Here is a 20573-nt window from a genome sequence, read left to right on the forward strand (position 1 = left end):
AGAATTTCCACATGACTTACCCATTCCACTCCTAGGCACTGCCCCTAAAGGACTAAAGGTGGGTGTTCAAACGCAAACTTCCACACGGGGCTGGGCAGGCAGCTCAATGGTAAAGCACCTGCCCACCCTGTGCCGAGCCCCAGATTCAATCCTCAGAACAGGAGCCAAAGGTTTAAACATCTTATCTTTTTCTTCATAGCTCCGCCATTGCTGGCCTACAAAAGGCTCTCCTTCTACTCAGGCCAGGAACTCTGGAGGGCAAGGCTGGGTGCCTCTCCTTCTGTTCCCTCAACACTCCACTCACCAGCATTAAAGAAGCAGAAGACAGTAAGGGGGAAAGTCACAACTGATTTATAGTTAGTGTCTTAGAACAGCAGTTCTCAGCATGTGGGTCACGACCCCTTCGGGGTTTGAATGACCCTTTCACAGGGGTTGTCTAAGCGCATTGGAAAACACAGCTATTTACACTATGATTCATAACAGTAGCAAAATTACAGTTATGAAGTAGCAATGAAAATAATTTTATGGTTGGAGGTCACCACACCATGAGGAACCGTATTAAAGGGTCACAGCTTTAGGAAGGTTGAGAACCACTGGGTTAGAGTTTTAAAATCATAAATACGTTCCCTGCTGAGGCAGTGCTGTGAGGGCCAGAGCCGAATCTCCTACCAGGACTGACGACGCAGTCACATTACCCTGAGATAGGTCTGTGCCTGCCTCCTGTGACCTTTGCACCCACACACTGCTACCCACCTCTTTCTGGACTCCTATCCTCGCCACTCAGGCTATGACCATGGTGTAAAGCAGGAATTTTTGTAAAGCAGGGCACTGCCAAAGTTCAAGTTCAAACTGCTTCACCGCTGAGTCTCTTTGGGTCTGCATCTCTGCAGGAGGCCTTAGGCTCCATGCTGTCTTGTACCTCTAAATTCTCAAAGTCCTGCCTCCCCCAGGAAGCCTTTCCTGATTGCTGGAGCCCACGGCAATCTCTTGCCCGTGGGTCACCCCAGGGCAAAGATAGAGAGGCTTAATACCCTTGTTGCCCACCAGAGGATCTGCTTGGTCCTGAGCCCACATCTTGACATGCAGACACACACAACGGAGTGACCAGGATCGGGTGGAGAAAGATGCCAGGCGCAGGAAGGAACTGAGAGGACTTTGCCCTGCCGCAGGGGAGCCATGCCTACGAGTGTTGGTGGAGGAGAATGGAAAGGACGCCTGTGCATTTCTACCCTGGGAAGCACTAAGTCAGAGCAATCGGAGGAGGAAGAACTACCTCAAGAATGAACAAACTTCCTGTCCCCAAAGACATCTGCATGAAAGTCATCGAGTCAAGGGTGCAGCAGAGGGAATACCAACATGAGACTACCTAAGGATGTCTTCCCACCCTGAGAAACTGTAGGTTTTAGGTATGGGATGAATCTGTGAGACTGAGCTCTGACTCTCAGCCTTAAATCCAAGAACCATGTGGGTGGGGGTGAGGTGCACCTATGCCAGCCCCAGAAACTGGCTCATACATTTAGTACGAGCGTCAGGGATATCCTGTGTCACATCCAACAGGGCCATTGTTTACATTTACTTCCTTCACTTCCTGCTCACCCCTGGGTCTGACCCCTCCTGAACTAGCCCATGGCCCATCAAGAGCTACTCAGGCATTCGGGAATGCGGCGCCAGCCAGCCAAACCTTCCTTAACTCTTCTTTAACACTCTCCTTCTGAGAAGTCCAGCCATTTGCTGTCCCCTCTCAGGCATTCATTCTCCCTGCTGCCACAGGACATCAGGACTCCTTGCCTACCGCATCTCCTCACACATCAAATCCCTCTCACCTGCTCAAGGTCCAGAGAGTCCCTGGGAATACTGGCTGCCTCTGGGGTGGCTCTCCTGGCTACAGCTGCATCTGGAAAAACACAAAACAAAAAGAGAGAGAAAGCACAAGGGCTGTCCAGCAAGGAGAATTCTGGGCTGGGACAGTGACAGGGAGGTGGTCCTGGCTTTTCCTGGGTATTCACTATTGAGCATGTCTCCACAGAGGGGCTGGAGTCGGCTGTTGTAGGCATGAATCCAACGAGAGCAGAGGGGAAGGTAGCATGGCTCTAAATCCCAAGTGCACACCTTTTCATCTCTTGGGAATCATTCACGGCCTAGATGGAGAAGATGCAAGTTCATCTCCATTCTAGGACGGCACCTTTACAAGCCCATAGCCATCAGCTCCAGGAGGGAGCCTTTGTTCTTGGAACCTGCCAGTAGCCAGTAGGGGTACCCCTCCATAGCTGCTCAGAGTTGACCTTCCAGCCAAAAGATTTAAACGAAAGACCTGAAGGTGTACATGTGCACTCATGGTCTTCGTTCTGAAAGCCCCTCGACGCCATCAGCTCATACTGGACACAGCTCCTGGATTTTGATTCAGAGCCAAGCATGTCTCTGAGCTATGCTATGTGGCCCAGAATCTTCTCCCAGTTTGACAGGACAACTTTTGAGGTAGGAACTGGTCTGCTACTTCTGTACCTCATAAGAGCCCAGTACTAGTAAGGCCCTCAAGGCTGGCAGCTGGCTGCTTCATTCTAGGGGAATTCTTCCTTTCAGTGTCTGACCAAGTACCTCCCTGCTATTTCCTGAGCCTCCTCTCCTAACCTTACATCCCAGTTGACTTCTCTTTTCCCGGTCATTGGGGACTTAAGAGGCCACATCCGGCTGCAAGGATACCACATCCTGTTCTCAGCTCAGCAGCTTCTCAATTCCCACATGTTCCCCAAGGTTGATAAAGTCACATCTATTCCACAGAGTCTTATAAGTTAGCCAAGGGCCTCCTCTGGGTGTCTGCCACACCAGATCATCATATCCTTTTATTCTGCCCTCTGGAACCTAAGACCTAATAGTTGTCTTTCATCTATCAAATGGAGATAGATCATCTTTTCTGTCTTGGCATCCCCTGCGGGCCCTTTAAAGGTCAAACCAGCTGCCCAGGAGTGTGGCCTCAGCACTTACCTGTCCTCTGGGTGATACAGGAGATGAGGTCCTGCAGGCACCACTTGAACTCCTCGAAGCCGCTGGTGCGCAGCTGGACTTGCTGGTTCTGGGGCTCCTCCTGGCTCAGGCGGCTGAGGGCCTTGCGCAGAAAGCCATGCATGTCCAGCACCTCCTGGTCGGAAGCATAGAGCTTCATCTTATTGACCAGCGCGCCACCACTGCGGATGCGCTGCAGCACAGCTTCCAGGTGGCCCAGCTGACCAGCTATTTCCTGGTAGTCCCTCTGGTAGCGTGCATTCACCGCCTCAAGCAGCTGGCGCTCCTGCGCCTGCACATGCTCTACCACCTGGCGAACGCGTGCGCGGATGCGCTCCTCGGTGTCTGCGCGTGCGTGCTCCAGCTGGCCTATGGTGGTGCGCATCTGCGCGTGAGCACTGTCGAAGACCTTGTCCTGCTCCTGCAGCGCCTGCGTCATGGTGCCCAGCTCCTCATACCGCTGCTGGATCTCGTCGCCAATGTCGCACCGGAGATGGTTGTGGTCGCCATCCAGGAGGGCGCATGCGCAACACAGAGGTTTGGAACAGCCTCGGCAGTAGATGCTGCGGACACATAGGACCCACTTAGGACATGCTCTTTCTCAGTTTATGCTTTTCCCTACTCAGTGTCTGTGTTTATGGTTATGATAACGGATCTATCCATAAAATACCAGACAGTAAAAAGCTACTACAGAGCCAGCAAGTTCGGGAAGTAAAGGCACTCGCAGCCAAGACTGACAACCTGAGTTTGATTCCCTAGAACCTATACGGTGGAAGGAGACAACCGACTTCTGCTGTCCTCTGACCTCTACATGCGTGCCACAGCACACGTGCACCCACATGCATACACACATTTTTTTAAAAAGCTTTAAGAAAAACCTACCACAGTAACAATACCTCCACCTAGGCAGCAATGCAGACACGGACAAAAAGAAAGAACCACTCTCCGCCATTTCTCACCACCCCCTAACCCTAGCTCTGACCCTCCCCTGCCCACTCAGGCCTCAGTTGAGCAGGGTATGGTTTCTTCTTCCCACCTCTCCACGTCCAAACTCCAAAGCAGCTGACGTGCATGTCACTCCACGTTTGCAAGCCCTGACCGGGTGCTTTTATCATTCCCTTTTCACAGATGAAGAAACCAGGACTTAACAGCTAAACAATGTGGAGGGCTAATGTTTGTTCCTAAAAAATAAAATCATACTACAATTTTACAAGTTACCTGGTAACTTCCTACTCTAATCTTTCATTCAAGACATTCCTTTAGTACATAAGAACAAACCTAATGTATTTCTTAATAGCTTCATTATAACTACATGGACAATTGTTTAGTTCAACAGGCTCCCTTTTGACAAACACTCACGTGATTTCCTATTTGTGCATTTTCTTTCTGCCTTTCTTCTCTCTCTCTTTTATTGTTTTGACTGATGTGAACGGTGATTAAATAACATAACATCCATGTTAGGCAGCCTAATGTATGGGTGCCTTTCTCTCTATGAAATAGAGTACAAATAATAGATTGCTAGATCAAAGAATGTATCTCTCTATCTTAATATTTTATGCATGTAAAAATATTAATTAATGGTAAGTATATGATGTCATGGATATTTTAATTAGTTGGATTTTTCCAGTTCACAACATCATGGTGTATGTGATATATATAGAGATAGATAGATCACTATATATAGTTTTTATTAGTCAATTTAATATATAGGCTAACAGACTTTCACAGCATTTACTGTAGTTTTTCTATCTAATTTTTGAACATGTTACACGGTGAAAGGACTTTGAATGTGTGATTAAATTAAGAATCTGGAGGTTATGGGAGCTGCAGAAACAGCTCAGAAGTTTAGAGCACTTGGTGCTCTTGCAGAGGCCCCCAGATTGATTCCCAGCACCTACACAGTGGCTCACAATGTCTGTAACTCCAGTTCCAGGAGATCTGATGCTCTCTTCTTACCTCTGTGGGCCCTAAGCACACATGTAAGCATACATACATGCAGGTAAAACACATAAATAAGTAAATCTTTTAAAAAGATTATTTAAAAAGAAGTTTAAGATTGAGAGATTATTCTGAGTTATCTGGGTGTTATCTCAAGAGCTGTAATAAAAGAAAGAAGGGAGGCAGGAGAGTGAGAGAGGGCCTGATGGGAGCAGAGGCTGGAGTCACGTCCTCCTGATGGCTTTGGAGATGGAAGGGAAGAGGTGCCAAGGAATGTAGGTAGCACAGACCCATTTCAAACATCTGAAGTCCAGGGGGACAAGAAAAGGGATCTGTATTGTTGTAAACCCGAGTTTGTGGTGATTTGTTATAGCAGCGATGGGAAATTAACATAGGAGCCAGGTAGCAGCCTCGGTCTAAGTTCTTAACCACAGTAATTCTGTGGCTTCAAAAGTTACTGGGAAAGATACTTTCAGCGACTTCTCCAGAGATAGTCTGCAATTTACTCTCACCCCCGATGTTAAGAAAAAGCTCACTTGAGACCTGGGGAAAGGTCTTACCTGGGGCCACTTTGGCCTCAGTAACCAAGATCAACACGACCCGGAACTATCAACAGAATGCTGCTGGCCAGACCCTGGTCCTCTGCTTTACCAGCTCTCACCCTCCACAGACCACTCAAAGTGATGACGCCTCAGCACTCAATCAGACGCTGGAGGCAAAGGATTCCCAGAGAGCCCAGAGTGTGGGAAGAGGACAGGCCCAAGAGTGCAGCTCTTCCATCCATGGAGTCCGATCTACGGAACAGGGTCCTGTTACCCAGAGGCAGAACCAGACTGAGATAAACAGCAGTGGAACAGAGGGGGGACTGTACCCCAGGAGCACGCCATTTGCAGGTCACTAGAGGTAGACCCAGAATCAGGGTGACCCGTCAAGGGGCTGCCACCTAGACCCAGGGATGATCTTAGCCAAGTGGTTCCTTCCCCCTCATCTGAGGAATGCTCACTGGGCCTGTACTATGTGCTTGGCACCATGGAAGAGGCAGAGGTGAGATGGATATCTACACAGGGTTCTGTGCCAAGAACTTGGTTTAGTCAAGACAGAGAGTTGTATCTCCAGAAGGGCATATGGCCAGTTACTTCCTTCCAGAATACACAAAAGAATTCACTAAAACACTACTGAGTCAGCAAGAAATTACTCAGCAAAATGACCATATCACACCAGAATTGAAAGAGTGACAGAGAAAGGAGAGGGAGAGAGAGAGGGTGGGGGGAGAGAGAGAAAGGGAGAAGGAGGGAGGGAGGGAGGAAGAGGATGGGAGATCTTAATTCTATTCCATCAAAGGAAATAAAAACAAATTGGGGTGGGTGGGGGTTCCACTCACAACAATAATCCAAAACTGTTATAAAATACTTAGACATACTAGCAAGAAATACGCAAGATTTATTCAAAGAAAATAACAAAAACTCATTAGAAATAAGTCTAAAGAACAGAAAAGTGGGGCCAGTGAGACGGCTCAGTAGATAAAGGCGAGAGCCATCCAACCTGACCACCCGAGTTGGATCCCTAGGACTCACATGGCAAAGAAAATAACCCCAGCTTCTTTGAGTTGACCTCTGACCTCCACATCTGTGCCATGGCAGATGCACACAGGCACAAGCACATAATCAATCAGTCAATGTCCTGGCATGGCGAACCGGAAGAAAGCACAAAGTCCAACTCCTAACCAGGAAGCTATCTGCAGTTGATAGAGTTTTCATCAGTGAAGCGACATGGGGTGTATGAACCACACTTCAGGGCAGGCCTCATGCTCAGGAGTAGCTGGACAACACAGAACTGATTCCATGGTTTTGCTTTTTCTGTTTGCTTTTTTTTTTTTTTTAAGAGGAGAGAGAGAGAGAAAGAACATGCAATTGGTTGAGTAGGGAGGAAGATCTGGGAGGAGTTGGGAAAGGGGAGAGAATATGATCAAAATATATTGTATGAAAAATTAAAAAAAAAAATAGCCAGGCGGTGGTGGCGCATGCCTTTAGTCCCAGCACTCGGGAGGCAGAGGCAGGCAGATCTCGGTGAGTTCGAGGACAGCCTGGTCTACAGAGCAAGATCCAGGACAAGCACCAAAACTATAGAGAAACCCTGTCTCAAAAAAACCATAAAATAAATAGATAAATAAATAAGAAAGAAAGAAAATTAAAAAATAAAGAAATAGATAAATGTAATTTTAAAATTAAAAAAATCTTAAAACCCAGAAAAGTAGATGAAGTTCCTCATTAGAAAGACTAAATATTGTAAGATTGTCCATCCTCAAGACAGCATAAATATTTTAAAGACATTTATATCTAATTATGAGATTTTAAAAACTTAGCCAAATGATTATAAATGTCACATGTAGGAACCGATGAACCAAATAGCAAAGGAATGTTTGAAAAGCCTGTGGAAGGAAGGCAATGGGGACTCTTCTCAGTCAGGCAGCACTTACTAAAAGAAACATGGAACTAGAAGAGTATGAAGAGTCAAAGGATCTGGCTTAAAACACTGGACACACCACTTATTCAGTAGGTAGTATTCATTGTGTCCTGGGTCCCCAGCTCTTCCTGACATCCTTAGGGCAGTGAATGGCACCACCATTCTCAAGCCAGACACTATGGGGTCATCAAAGATGCCTTCCTCTCTACCACTTCAACAATTCACCAGTAATTCTTTTTTAAGATTTGTTTATTTTATGTATGTGAATGCTCTAGCTGCATTATGACTTTACGCCAGAAGGGGGCAGCAGATCCCACTATAAATGGTTGTGAGCCACCATGTAGTTGCCGGGAATTGAACTCGGGACCTTTGGAAGAGCAGCTGAGCCATCTCTCCAGCCCTCACCAGTAATTCTTATTGGCTGAGTCGACCTTCATCTACTTCAAAAAGGTTAGGAGGTCAGCTATGTGCAGCAGAGGCTAGGACAAAAAGATGTGACAGAAAAATTCTGGCTCCTCACCTGTTACATCACTGCTAATGTCTTCGTTTTTTGCCAATCTGGGGCACTACCCAAAGCTTGGCCTATCTTGGTCCCCCCTACTCCAGTCGAGACTCCCCAGTGCCTCCACTCTGTAATTTCCAAAGGAGAAGCTGAGATGTGGGTGTGGAAACTGTGCCCTTTATGGTCACAACCATCTCATGTCAGTTACATGGTAATAAAGAACACCCAACTTTTTCAACAAGATTAGAGAACTGAGGGGAAATTCCATTGAATTTTGTGATGATACATTATAATTACACACTGATGAATAGTAACAGAATTTGCCAATAAATGTTGCAAGAAAGAAAATGAATTTGGGGACTGAGAAGACAGCTTCATTGGTAAAGTACTTACTGCACAGCATGAGGCCTGAGTTTGGGTCCCCAGCACTCACAAAAACAAGGCATGGTGACCCACGTCTGTAATCCCAGCCTGGGGAGGCAGAGACAGCTGGATCCCTGGAGTTTGCAGCCTGTCAGTCTGGCTGAATTAGGGAGCCCCAGGCTCTGTGACTCTGTCTCAAAAAGTAAGGTGGATAGCAACTGAAGAAGACACTAACATCAACTTCCAGTCTACAAACACACACACACACACACACACACACACACACACACACACACACACACACACAGAGTCATGCATATAGTCATGTACGCATACACATAGTCATGCACACACACACAGTTATGCACACACACAGTCATGTACATATACACACAGTTATACACACAGTCATGTACACACACAGTCATGTGTACACACACGCACACAAAGAAAAAGCAAGCTTTATTTTACAGATAAGCACAGTGATTGAGTTATTTTTACTTAAGTCTGATCTATTTTCACTAAACAAAACAGCAAAATAGAATATCCAAAATAGGGCTGGAGGGATGGATCAGAGTTTAGGAGCATTGGCTGCTCTTTCAGGGGTCCTGAGTTCAATTCCCGGCAACCAAATGGTGGTTCACAACCATCTATAATGAGGTATGGTGCCCTCTTCTGGCTGGCAGGCATACACGCAGGCAGAAGACTGTATGCATGATAAATAAATAAATAAATCTTTAAGAAAAAAAAAAAAGAATATCCAAAATAATCAGTTAAGGCCATGAGTTAAAAAAGGATATTCGGTAAGAGACTAAGACAACAGCATGCTACTCTATTAGATAAGCAACATATAAAAACAGCCAACTCTGCCATTTACTTACACCCATCTTGAAATACCACACTAACCTTAACAGCTTTGGCAGAATATGTCCAAAGTGTAAGATATGCCATGCCAGAAATTTGTTACAAAATTCAATGACCAAAATTCATCATTAAACATTAACAGAATCTGGTGATATGCAAAATAGACAATGATTCCCTATGTGACACAGCAATTCTGGAATTATCGAGTAAGTTATAAAAATGACTATTATGTGGCTTTGCCTGTATATGGCAGCTCTAATTTTGGTTAACCCATTCAAATGTTAAATAAGTTCCCTTCAAAGCATACTGATACTGTTTGGTTATTAATAGGAAAACACTGAAAAAATAACCCAAAAGGTGTGATATCAGTGGTAGCACCCAGGAACAAGGGTAAGAAGGCAGAAAGTGAGGAGAAAGAAGAGTGATGTAGGAAAATGTCACTGAAAATGTCACAGAAGTTTTAGATAATGGAGTCTGGCAAGTTCCAGAATAATTTGATACAAAATGCTCACCATCAAGACAGCTTAGATGTCTTAGGTTTCTAATGTTGTGATGAAACACCATGACCAATGCAACTTGGGGAGGAAAGGGTTTATTGGGCTTACACTTCCACAGCACTGTTCATCACAGAAGGAAGTCAGGACAGGAACTTGGACAGGAACTCAAACAGGGCAGGGCTTGGAGGTGGGAGCTGATGCAGAGGCCATAGAGGGGTGATGCTTACTGGCTTGCTCCTCATGGCTTGCTCAGCCTGCTTTCTTATAGAACCCAGGACCACCAGCCCAGGAATGGCACCACCCACAATGGACTAGGGCCTCTCACATTGATCACTAATTAAGAAAATGTCCCAAAGGCTTGTGTACAACCCAAAGTTCTGGAGGCATTTTCCCAGTTGAGGCTCCTTCCTCTCCAGTGACTCTAGCTTGTGTCAAGTTGACATAAAACTAGCCAGGACATTGGTTAATTAACAAATTTCAATAGTAAGAAACATCTTTGGGCACTAAGACAGAAGAGAGGGTGCTGGGGAGAGGGCTCATGCTTGCAGATGGACCTGACTTTGGACCTCCAGCACTTGTGTGAAAAGCTGGGTGCAAAGGTCTATCCAGGGGATGAGTTCCATGTTCAGTCACAGACCATGCCTCAAAAAGCAAGGTGACTATTGAAAAGAGACAGCCAGTGTCAACCTCTGGCTTCCATAGGTACGAGCATGCTTACCTCCCCCCCGCCCCACACATACACATCTGAACACATGCTTACACACACACACAAAGACAGAAAAAGAAAATCTATTTTCCCTTGGCCCTCAACTTTTTTTGACGAATAAAATGCAGCAGTGTGTACAACATTCAGAAGGAAAGAGTGTGACCCAGGAACACTAGACTTGGCTTAGACGTCACTCAAGTCTATGAGCAGCCATGAATAGTCTCAAACCCAAGAGAGACACAAGCAGCTTGGAACACAGGAGTCCTCCTTGAAGGAAAATATTTACTATGTCCTTCAGTCAGGAGCTCAACCAAAACACAGAATCTGGGTGTTGATAGTATGCAGCTCAGAGGTAGTAAACACTCATCCCGGATTCCATCTCCAGTTGTGGAGGGAAAAAAATCCAACAATTTGGGGTTCGTGATGTAAAATGGCCCCGAGTTGAGGTGGAAACAAAACTGCAGGAATAGGAACTGAGCATTCAGACTGACCACAGCTTAGATTCCATGAATACTAAGATGGAGTGCTTCATCACAAACAATTAGACATCAATAGGTTTTTAAAAAAGTATTTGGGGCTGGGGATAGGTCAGAGGACACAGCTTATGTGTGGAGATCAGAGGACAAATGCAGGAGTCATCTCTCTCTTTACCCTGTAGCCTCTGGGATTAAACTTAGGTCACCAGGCTTGGGAGCAAGTGCTCTTACCCATTGGGCCATCTTGCCAGCCCCTCCAATAACTTTTTTTAAAGTCTAGGCATTGAGGTTTAAAAAAGGTGAGCTTAGAGGAATCTTTTTGGAAGGGTGTTCCCTCTCTCTCTCTCTCTCTCTCTCTCTCTCTCTCTCTCTCTCTCTCTCTCTCTCTCCCTCTCTCTCCTTTCTTTTCCCTTCCCTTTTTGGTGACTGGGGATCAAACTCAGGGCCTCAGCAGACACTCTACACTGAGTTTCATCCCCAGACCCTAAAACATACTCTGAAGTTGGCAAGTCTAATTTGTTTTTCTGTTAAATTCGAGGAAAATGAAACTTTACATTGCTTTAACAGCATGCTTCCTTTTAACAGTACAGTTCTAAAGGAAGACACTCTGAGTTCTAAATAAGCAACCTGCAGAATCCTTCTGCTAGCTGCAGGCTGCAGGAAGGGGAAGACTGGCAGGTCACGAGAGACCACACTCTGCAGTCAGGAGTCCTTCATCCTGTTCTGTCCCGGGGTGGGATGAGTCCTCCTTCTAGGTCAGCGCCTATGAACACCGTGACCTCTGATTTCCATCTCCTTTGGGCAGTGGAAACAGTCTTGGCAGGGGGCTCGGGATTAAGATACCACAGAGAGACCATCTCTGAAGATGGGCAGGTGCTCTACCATGGAAAGAAGGAAGGAGGAATCAACTCAGAACCCTCCTTTCTATAGCTCTGCGGGAGAGGGCTCCTAAGGAGTCAGGAGCCAGCTTTACATGATGCCGGCTATAAACCTTTGCCCTTGCTTCTGCCCATACCTGATATTTTATTTTCTTTGATTCTTTTGCAGTAGCCATTTTTCTGAGGCACATTGAAGACATTTCCCCCTCCTAACATCAGTATGGAATCAGACTTTCTTTTAAGGAGGACACACCTATGAGCTTTGAGAAAGCATAACTCTGATGCCAGAATGGCCCCTAGCATTCGGAGCAGCCTTTCAAGGAGAGTACTTGATCCAGCGGCGAAAGTACTGAGACTCGGCTTTGAATTTGTTGTCCCCCAGGACTCAAGCCTAGCTGTACATAACCTCCTTAGCTCTTATAATCCTCTGGCAACCCTGGGGAAAGAGCCTTTTGTAAATGGAGTGGCCTTGGCAGAAAGCCAGGCCACAGAAATACAGAGACCTTCCTGGTGGCACAAGCTATGTGTCTAATCAGGCTGGGGTCAGGCGCCAGGCCACCTTTCCTGGCTTATATGAACCATCAACCATTTTACACTCCAGAAGCTAACCAGACATTTCTCGCTCATTTTTACAAATCGTTTTTCATGGAACTCAACAAACCTCTCCAAAGTATGATTTAAAAACTGCTTCTAATCCTCCTCACAGTCAGATACAAGGCCTTTGTCCTTCCGACTGCCTGGCACTGCATCTGAAGCCATCTCCTGGGGCCTGGGAGTCCTCACCAGGGAGCACTGTGCTGTGTGTACTCAACACAGCCTTCGGATCAAAGGCCGTGTATTCAGCCCTCAAAGACACCAATTCTCATTTGTTCGGCAACAGATGTTTCAATGCCCAGCATGAAGTAAACTGTGACCTCCCTAATTGATTATTCAGTGTCAGATGGACAGACAAACAGATGTGGTTCCAGTTGGCTTCATTTTATGAGTTAGGAATCAATGAGAAAAGCAAGCCTGTTACCATTAAGTCTCACTGCTAACCATTCTTCTACACTGTCCAAAGTCTCTATGACCCATCTCTGAGCAGTTAGGCCCAATACCACTGCTGGAGAAGAGAGTTCAGCCTTTCCAGGGACTAACACTCTAACCCTGATCTTGCCTTGAGTTATTTTTAATTCTTTGGTTTTGTTTCTGGTTTTGGTTTGTTTTTTTTTTTTGTTTTTTTGTTTTTTTTTGTTTTTGTTTTCTCTGAAACATCACAAGGGCCAGGTGTGTGGAGGAGAAATCTCTTTATCCACGTAATATCCTACCAAATGGAGGATGGGTATTCCTGGGTCTGAAGCCACATTTCCTGGGTAAGAGCATTTCAAAACTGAGAAAGGAGTCACTAACATCCTGTCTGCTATGTTGCCCAACTGCAGGCAGGTACCCTTGCTTCTGCCTTGTGGCGGTGCTCCTCGCGGGCCAGAAATTAGTCTCAGCAACATTAGGAGCCCCAGGAAGATGTAATGCACTACAGATTCCCCAGGGGTGGGTGAGTGGGTAGGCAGGAAGGGTGAGGACAGGCAGGGCTGGTAAGCAAAGCGGAACCATCAGCATGTCCACCTTCAGCAGCAGCCCAGCTTGTCCTTGCTTTCTCACAGCTTTGCTCTTGGATGTCATCGGTTCCTGCCCGGAGCTGCCTTTCTGTCACCTGTTGCCAACCATTCCAGCTTCTGGAAAGTCTTGAGACTTTCCGCCAGGTTTCTGATCCCATCACACTTCCTTTTTTCTTTCCTTTTTTTTTTTTTTTTTTTTTTTGGTTTTTCAAGACAAGGTTTTTCTGTGTAGTCTTAGCTGTCCTGGATCTCACTCTGTAGACCAGGCTGACCTCGAACTCACAGAGATCCACCTGCCTCTGCCTCCTGAGTCCCAGAATTAAAGACATGCTCCACCAACCCCTGGCCCCCATCACACTTCTTTAATTTGATGAATAAGTATTCGGTTCTCTCCAAACAGCTACAGTACCTGCCTACAGACTTTGATGCCCTGGATGACTTCCCTCTCCCCAGTCCACCCAACTTTAGGCTCAAACATCCAGACACAGAGAGCCCTAGGTCCCTATCACTCATAAGTGTGATCTAGGCCTATCAAGTGAGCCTCCAGGTCCCACAGGCTCTAACACCGTGAGACTCAGTCTTTCCCCGCCCCTGTCCCTTCCCACAGACCTTAGTTTCCTAAGGGGCTTCCTTTGCCCTCCAGATTCTATGCTTCAGTTTCTGAACATACCCAACATAAGGTAATAAGTCCTGCCAAACAGTTGTGATAGAGAAACAAGAAAGCAACTGATTAAATAAACATTGGCCTAGCAGCTGCCAAAGTTGCCCACTTGGGACAAAGAACCAGAGTGCAGGGAGAGGGTCTAACCATGACTTCCAGCAGTGAGTTTCCAACAGTGTACTCCATTGTCTCATTAACACTCTATAGGGTACTCAATGACAAGAGTGTGTAAATGAAAAAAAGAGCAAGCTAAACAGGGTGAATGTTCTGGAAAGTGTGAAATAAAGTCCTGACTTCTCCCAAGCCCCATGTGTCTGACCCCAGCTCATCTTTCCTATCCCTGCATAGTACAATTTCTAAGACTCACAGATTCCCTAGTGCTCTACCTCATCCATGACGCCTTCTCCTTCTGGCCTTTCTCTCTCCTTCTACAGGGGCACTGCTAATCTAAGTCATATGACACCCTCTTAGAAGCTGCCTCTCTGTCCAGCCACGCTGGGCAGGTGGATTTCTGCAATCTAGACCTTTATGCCTTGTTTCCTTCTTCCTTCTGCCCACACATTAGATATCAGTGTCCTGGGCAGGTAATGCTATCAAGGGAACACAACAAAGGAGACGGTGTGGTCAGAGTCACTGTGGAGACACAGGCTCAAAGGGTAGTTAGTGAGACAGGCTCCCTGCCTGGTCACTCTGCAGCCTTTGCTGCTCACTGCTGGTTCTGTTTGTCCACCCCAGACACCCAGGAAGGCAAGGCTGGGTCTGTCTGTACTCATGGTCCAATACTTAACAGAGAACATGGCACACTACAGGCCTGGCATGATGGTGGGCTGAACCAATCCACTCCACAGGCATGGTGGTCAAATGCCAGTGACCTGAGGGCAGACCCTAACCCCGGTTAAAAGCCACCTCTTGTGCTGCTCCCCAGCATGAGCTACGTGTCAGCTCAATGACAAAGGCCGGGGTGGTTTATTTTGACTTGTGGCCAAAGGGAAATTGTGGATTATTTACGACATTGAGGTTGGTGAAAAAAAAAAAAATTTCCATAACCACTAGTGAGAGAGAGAGAGAGAGAGAGAGAGAGAGAGAGAGAGAGAGAGAGAGAACAACATCCAAAATTGTCCCCTGGCCTCCACATGCACTCGTGTGTGCATGAGAATACACACACACACACACACACACACACACACACACACACGTACGCACAATTCATATTGTACTTGTACAGACTTTTAGAAATCATTATTCCCAAATGTAGTTAAGTATAAAAACCTATTTACGGGCTGGAGAGATGGCTCAGAGGTTAAGAGCACTGCTTGCTCTTCCAAAGGTCCTGAGTTCAATTCCCAGCAACCACACGGTGGCTCACAACCATCTGTAATGAAATCTGGTGCCCTCTTCTGGCCTGTAGGGATATGTGCAGACAGAACACTGTATACATAATAAATAAATAAATCTTTAAAAAAAAAAAACAAAAAACCTATTTACATGGCATTTATATTTTTTAGCACTATAAGTAATTTTTTTTAAGGCAGGGTCTCACTTTGTAGCACTGGCTAGCCTGGAACTTGCTATGTGGACTAGCAAACTCATAAAGATCTGCCTGCCTCTGCTCCCCTAGTGCGGGTATTGAAGGCTTCCTGGCTTATGAGTAATCTTGAAGTGGCTTAGAGTTCTCAGGAAGATGAGCCCTTCTCTGAGGGGTGAAGAAATCGATCATCCCCTATGAAGGACTGTATTATCGTGCTCAAAGAAATGAAAGATTACAAATTAAAAAGATTAGTATAAAACAGACAGGAAAACCTAATGCAGAAACCATATATACTTCATACTAAATTGATTATACCTTCTGTTACAGAGAATAGCCTAATATTAAAATGTTTCAAAATGTAACTAACTAGATAGGAATGAAATTAATAGTATATCAAGATCCAAGTTGAATTTTTCCTCCTAGGAACCAAAATCCAGTTCAAAGAGAAGACATTCATTTAACTCATCATACTAAAAGACCATAGAACATATAGAGATTATTTTTAACATAGACATGAGCTCTTCCTTAGACTGCATTAAAACCATACACCATCAAGAGAGAGACTGATGCATTTGATTGCCTAAAACTAAAGAGTTATTTTAAATACAATATCACATACTACGTGAAAGACTATCACCACAGAGTCTTACAGAGGGACAAACTCCTCAAAGGAAAAGCAAACCAGCCTTCAAACTGGCAATTCACAAAGGAGGAAACACAAGGACCTGTAAACAGACAGGAAAGCCTTTTGATCTCTACAGTGCCCAATGAAATGCAAATGGGGCAGCAGTGAACGCTGGGGAGGACAGCAGGGCGGGCAGGACTCCTGAGACTCTGGCCGGAAGCAAGCTCCTGGAGTACAGAGTCTGTAGGTTAAGGGGTGTCCCACATGAGGAAATGCTTTCTGCTGCCGCCAATTTCCCAAGAACTACTAGTCCTGCTAGGCAGAACCGTATGCAAGGAATCTGCTTGTGAGGAGTCAAGTCATATACTACCTTATTGGCTAAAAAGGAAGAGACAAGCCGTTATAAAGCTACTCTACCTGCACGTATATTCACAAAGAAACTTAAAAGAAGCCTTCGAAATTAGTAAGGGCAGCTGCCCTGTGAAGAGGGAAAGTGTTGAAAACTAAGCGGATGGGAATGAAATAGAGACGGCACTCTCTTCTATTATAGTACAAATTTTGTTTGTGAGCCATATAAATACATTCCCTATATAAACATGAAATTAAAATATGCCGTTTAACAAAAATAATTACAAGTGAATTTCTCTTGTCTTTTTCTTTGCTCTTTTCATATAGACATTTTCGGCCAGCATTCCCCGATGATATAGTTTCAACTTTTTAGACACCGTTTACCTGCCCTTTATCTAAACATCCAGCCCTACTGAGACTCCCGGGGGCCCCTGAGGAAGAGTCCACTCTTAAGACATCTAAAATTCTGTGGCATGTACTAAAACGTACTGTTTTTACACCTCCTTGCTTGCAATGGCACCCTGAAAAATTTTGTCCTAAAGATATGCTAGGTAAGGGTGAAAGGATGATTCCGCAGCACTATATATTTCAGAGGGGCATTAGAAACGACTACAAGCCAGAACGCATTTTGAGGGACCAACTCCCCGAAGTTCCCACCCCTGGCTCCAGGATGCTCCACTCACTTGGTCGGCGCGGGGGTGCGATGGTTGGTATTGGAGCAGAAGATGTTGGACTTGCGCGTACTGTCAAGGAATTCACGAACTGAGCTGTCGCGGAGGTCGGCCAGGGGCCGGGCCTCGTGCTTGAGGAACCACTGGTGCGCGTCGAAGCATTTGTGGCACATGAGCTGCTCACACTCGAAACACCAGAAGTCAGCCGACTCTTTGCAGCGGGTACACGCAGCCTGCGCATCCACGATCTGCCGGAATACCGCCAGGCGCCGCTGCAGGCTCTCGAAGAACACGTTATCCAGGGCCTCCTCAGAGCCAGCCCCCGGCGCCTGGCAGATGGGGCACAGCAAGCCTGGCGCCTCCAGGCATCCAGAGCACAGCGTGTGCAGGCAAGGCAGCAGCTTGGGGCACCTGGCTTGAGCCTTGCAGCCCGGGCAGCGCAGAAACTGGAATTCCTCCTTCATGGCTTGCTGGTGAACCAAAGAAAGAAATAAGGCCTACAGAAAGCCCAGAAGTCCTGTTTCCCCCACCCCTGCCCCCGACCGTCCAACCCATTCCTTCATCTGGAGGCTGGAATAGGTAGGACCTCGCATTCCATTCCAGGGAGTCATTGGATCATGCCCTGGCTCATCGGCACCCCAGTTACTCAGGCCGTGGAACGTTCACTGCACAATTTACCAGGCCCCTATCTACTTACCATTAGAACCACTCACTAGTAGGCCCCGAGATACAAGATTGGATACATTTTTGCCTTCAAGGAACTCAAATTTGGAAAGCAGATACACAAAAGTACCAACCTCATATAAAGTGCTTATGGTTCTCAAAAAGTTAGACATAGAACTACTAAATAATCAGAACTCCCACCTTTCACATATACCCAGAAGAACTGGGGAAGCATTCCAAGCAGATATTTATATACTAATGTGCCCAGCAGCACTAACCACAATAGTCACAACCGCCCAAGTACCGACTAGCACATGAATGCATGAACAAAATGTGTCTGCACATATAATGGAAGAGTACTCAAACTTTAAGAGGAATGACATTCTGATTACATGCAACAACATGGATGAACCTTGAGGACATTATGGTAAGTGAAATATGCCTGCCATAAAGTGAGAAATACTATGCAACTCCAATTATATGAAATATTAGAATAGTTAAGTTCATAGAAACAGGAAGTATAGCCATTGTTTGAAGGGTACAAAGTGCTCCAATACAGTGCCTGGCTCGTGAGTAGTATCCATAAAATGTTAACTAGTCTTGTTAATCTTTCTTGGCTATATAATGCTAATAATTTAAAAGTTATGACAATGTGGCATTAGTTGAGCTTTTGTGAAGAGGAAAGGGGGAAAAAGGGATAGAGGTAGTTTCTTTGGAGATAAAGTATGGCAGGTTGAAGTAAAACTTCCAGGAGGACCAAGAACTAGGCTTCCTTAAGAGAAGCCACATGAGCAGGGCGTGGTGGCACACACCTTTAATCCCAGCACTCAGAAGGTAAAGACAGGTGGTCTCTATGAGTTTGAGGCCAGCATGGTCTACACAGTGAGCTCCAGCCCTGCCAGGACTATACAATGAGGCCCTGTCTCAGGAAAATAAAACAAATAAAAAAATCCATAAACCTTATACACATAAGATAAAAATAAATCTATGAAAATCAAAAGAGAGAGAAGCCACATGAGTCGCCTTGGTTTCAGCCAAGACAGCACTTCGGTCGGCCGAGTTTTATTTGTTTGTTCTGGAACAGGGTCTTGCTGTGCCGTCCTCAACAGTCTTGAACTCTCTGTGCAGACCAGGCTGGCCTGGAACTTACAATCCTCCTCCAGCACCTATATAGCTTGAGTACTGTTGCTCCTGGCATGGGCTACCACCGCTGTGAGGGGGTGTAAATGGTTTTGGCATGTTTGGGGCATGTCTTTAGCTCCAGGCTAGGGCAAAGGGGACTCCTGGCCTCGCCTTCTCCCTGGACGTTTTTTTACATCTGAGGTAGGAGCTAAAAGACAAGGCTCCAGGGGGTAGGAGTGGCCCATCTCATTACAACCCGACTATACCCATGGCTCCCCTAACTCCTTATGGTTCCTCTTTTTATTCTATGTTATCCGTCCTACCCCGGCCCACACAGGAGGATGAGGACCTTGGTGTCTCTCTAGGACACTAAACTGCCATCTCTATAAAAGCCTTCTTCATTCTCAACTCCCCCACCAAAGTAAACAAATAAAACCCTATCAGCCCTTCATCTCCTAACCCAGCAGTACCTCCGCGGGGCTTTGGCTGTGTTCATGGTCTTCGGAGGGGTCCTCCGGGGGAGGCATGGTGGGCGTGGGGGTCAGGGCAGGGTCCTGTTGGAGGCAGGGAGATCCAGTGGGTGAGGGCGCCTTCTGCATGGAAACCGGTGCAGTTTCGATTTCTGGATTTGGGTCTGTGAGGGCGGGAGATGAATCCCAGACTGCAGCCAGAAAACTGAGCAGCCTGAGCTGTCCAGCGGGGCGGTGCTCGCCGAGGGCCCGCCTCCCGAGAGGAAGTGAGACAGGGCTGGGGCGTGTCTAGGGGCGGAGAGGCAGGTTCTAAAGTCACACTTCGGGAGTTGGAAGAGAAAGACTGGGGAGCTATGGAGCCTTCTCGGGTAGAACCAGAGAGGTTAACCAACCAACCAAACAAACAAACAAACAGAGTGGTGGCATGACTCTAGCCGAAAGATCGCGAGTTTGACTGCTCTACGAAGAAAGATCCTGCCACGCACACACTATGCATACTAGGAGAGATGCAGAGCTGACAGGCTGACAGGCATTTCCCTGTTCCAGATCTGTCTGTGAGCTACTCAGCTCACCTCACAGCTTTGTGCCTCCCCAGTTAAGAACCCCTCTTTGAGAGGCTCTTTCTTTATTAAGAAATAAACCCCTCTTTGAGAGAACACCCAAGTCACCCCAAATGGAGACTTAGACCCAGTATTGGGATGGGTCTGCCTGGAAAGGCATCCCTCGGCTGAGAATGGAGCATGCAGGAGGAAGTCACTAGGGATTCAGGGCTGTGGGGACACCTTAAAGACAGGCACCTGGAAAGGAGTAGAGGTCTGAAACAGGAGAGCTTGTTTGGGAAGTAGTCAGGACCATTTTCAGATTTGAGATGGAGCTCCTAAAAAAATGATACCCGAGAAGAGGAGATTAATCACAAGGCTGGAGATTGGCCAGCTCTATTTGATCTGAGAGTTGGTGAAGGGTTTGGTACATGGTGTCAGCTATGACCTTGAGACAGGAGGCTTATTGAAGGGGCCGTGGGATGCCGAGGAGGACCTGAGTCAGGTGGGAGGGCCTTGGTGAAAGACAGAACAGGGTGATGCCTTGGGTGACCGTGGGTCTGGTGAATGTGAGGTGGGAGAGAGCAGGGAGGCAGGGGGGAAAACTGACCAGAAGCAGTGAAGAGAGCAAGGAGATAGAAAGGGAGCTCTTGGCCAGTGAAAA

General features: G+C 46.4%; 1 protein-coding gene across 1 annotated transcript in view; it reads right to left on the bottom strand.

Moving 5' to 3' along the window:
* Window positions 1-19571, bottom strand: part of Pml (PML nuclear body scaffold) — a 33266-nt gene extending 13695 nt beyond the window's left edge. Inside the window, exons 1-4 of the mRNA XM_059267994.1 lie at window positions 19371-19571; window positions 17128-17585; window positions 2983-3563; window positions 1824-1894 (exon numbers count right to left, since the gene is read on the bottom strand). Of these exons, the coding sequence (XP_059123977.1) occupies window positions 1824-1894; window positions 2983-3563; window positions 17128-17585; window positions 19371-19499 (1239 nt within the window). The 5' untranslated portion in view covers window positions 19500-19571. The remainder of the gene's footprint in view (window positions 1-1823; window positions 1895-2982; window positions 3564-17127; window positions 17586-19370) is intronic.
* Window positions 19572-20573: the final 1002 nt, after the last annotated feature.

The sequence above is a fragment of the Peromyscus eremicus genome, chromosome 7, assembly GCF_949786415.1.
Source record: "Peromyscus eremicus chromosome 7, PerEre_H2_v1, whole genome shotgun sequence".
Classification (NCBI taxonomy): domain Eukaryota; kingdom Metazoa; phylum Chordata; class Mammalia; order Rodentia; family Cricetidae; genus Peromyscus; species Peromyscus eremicus.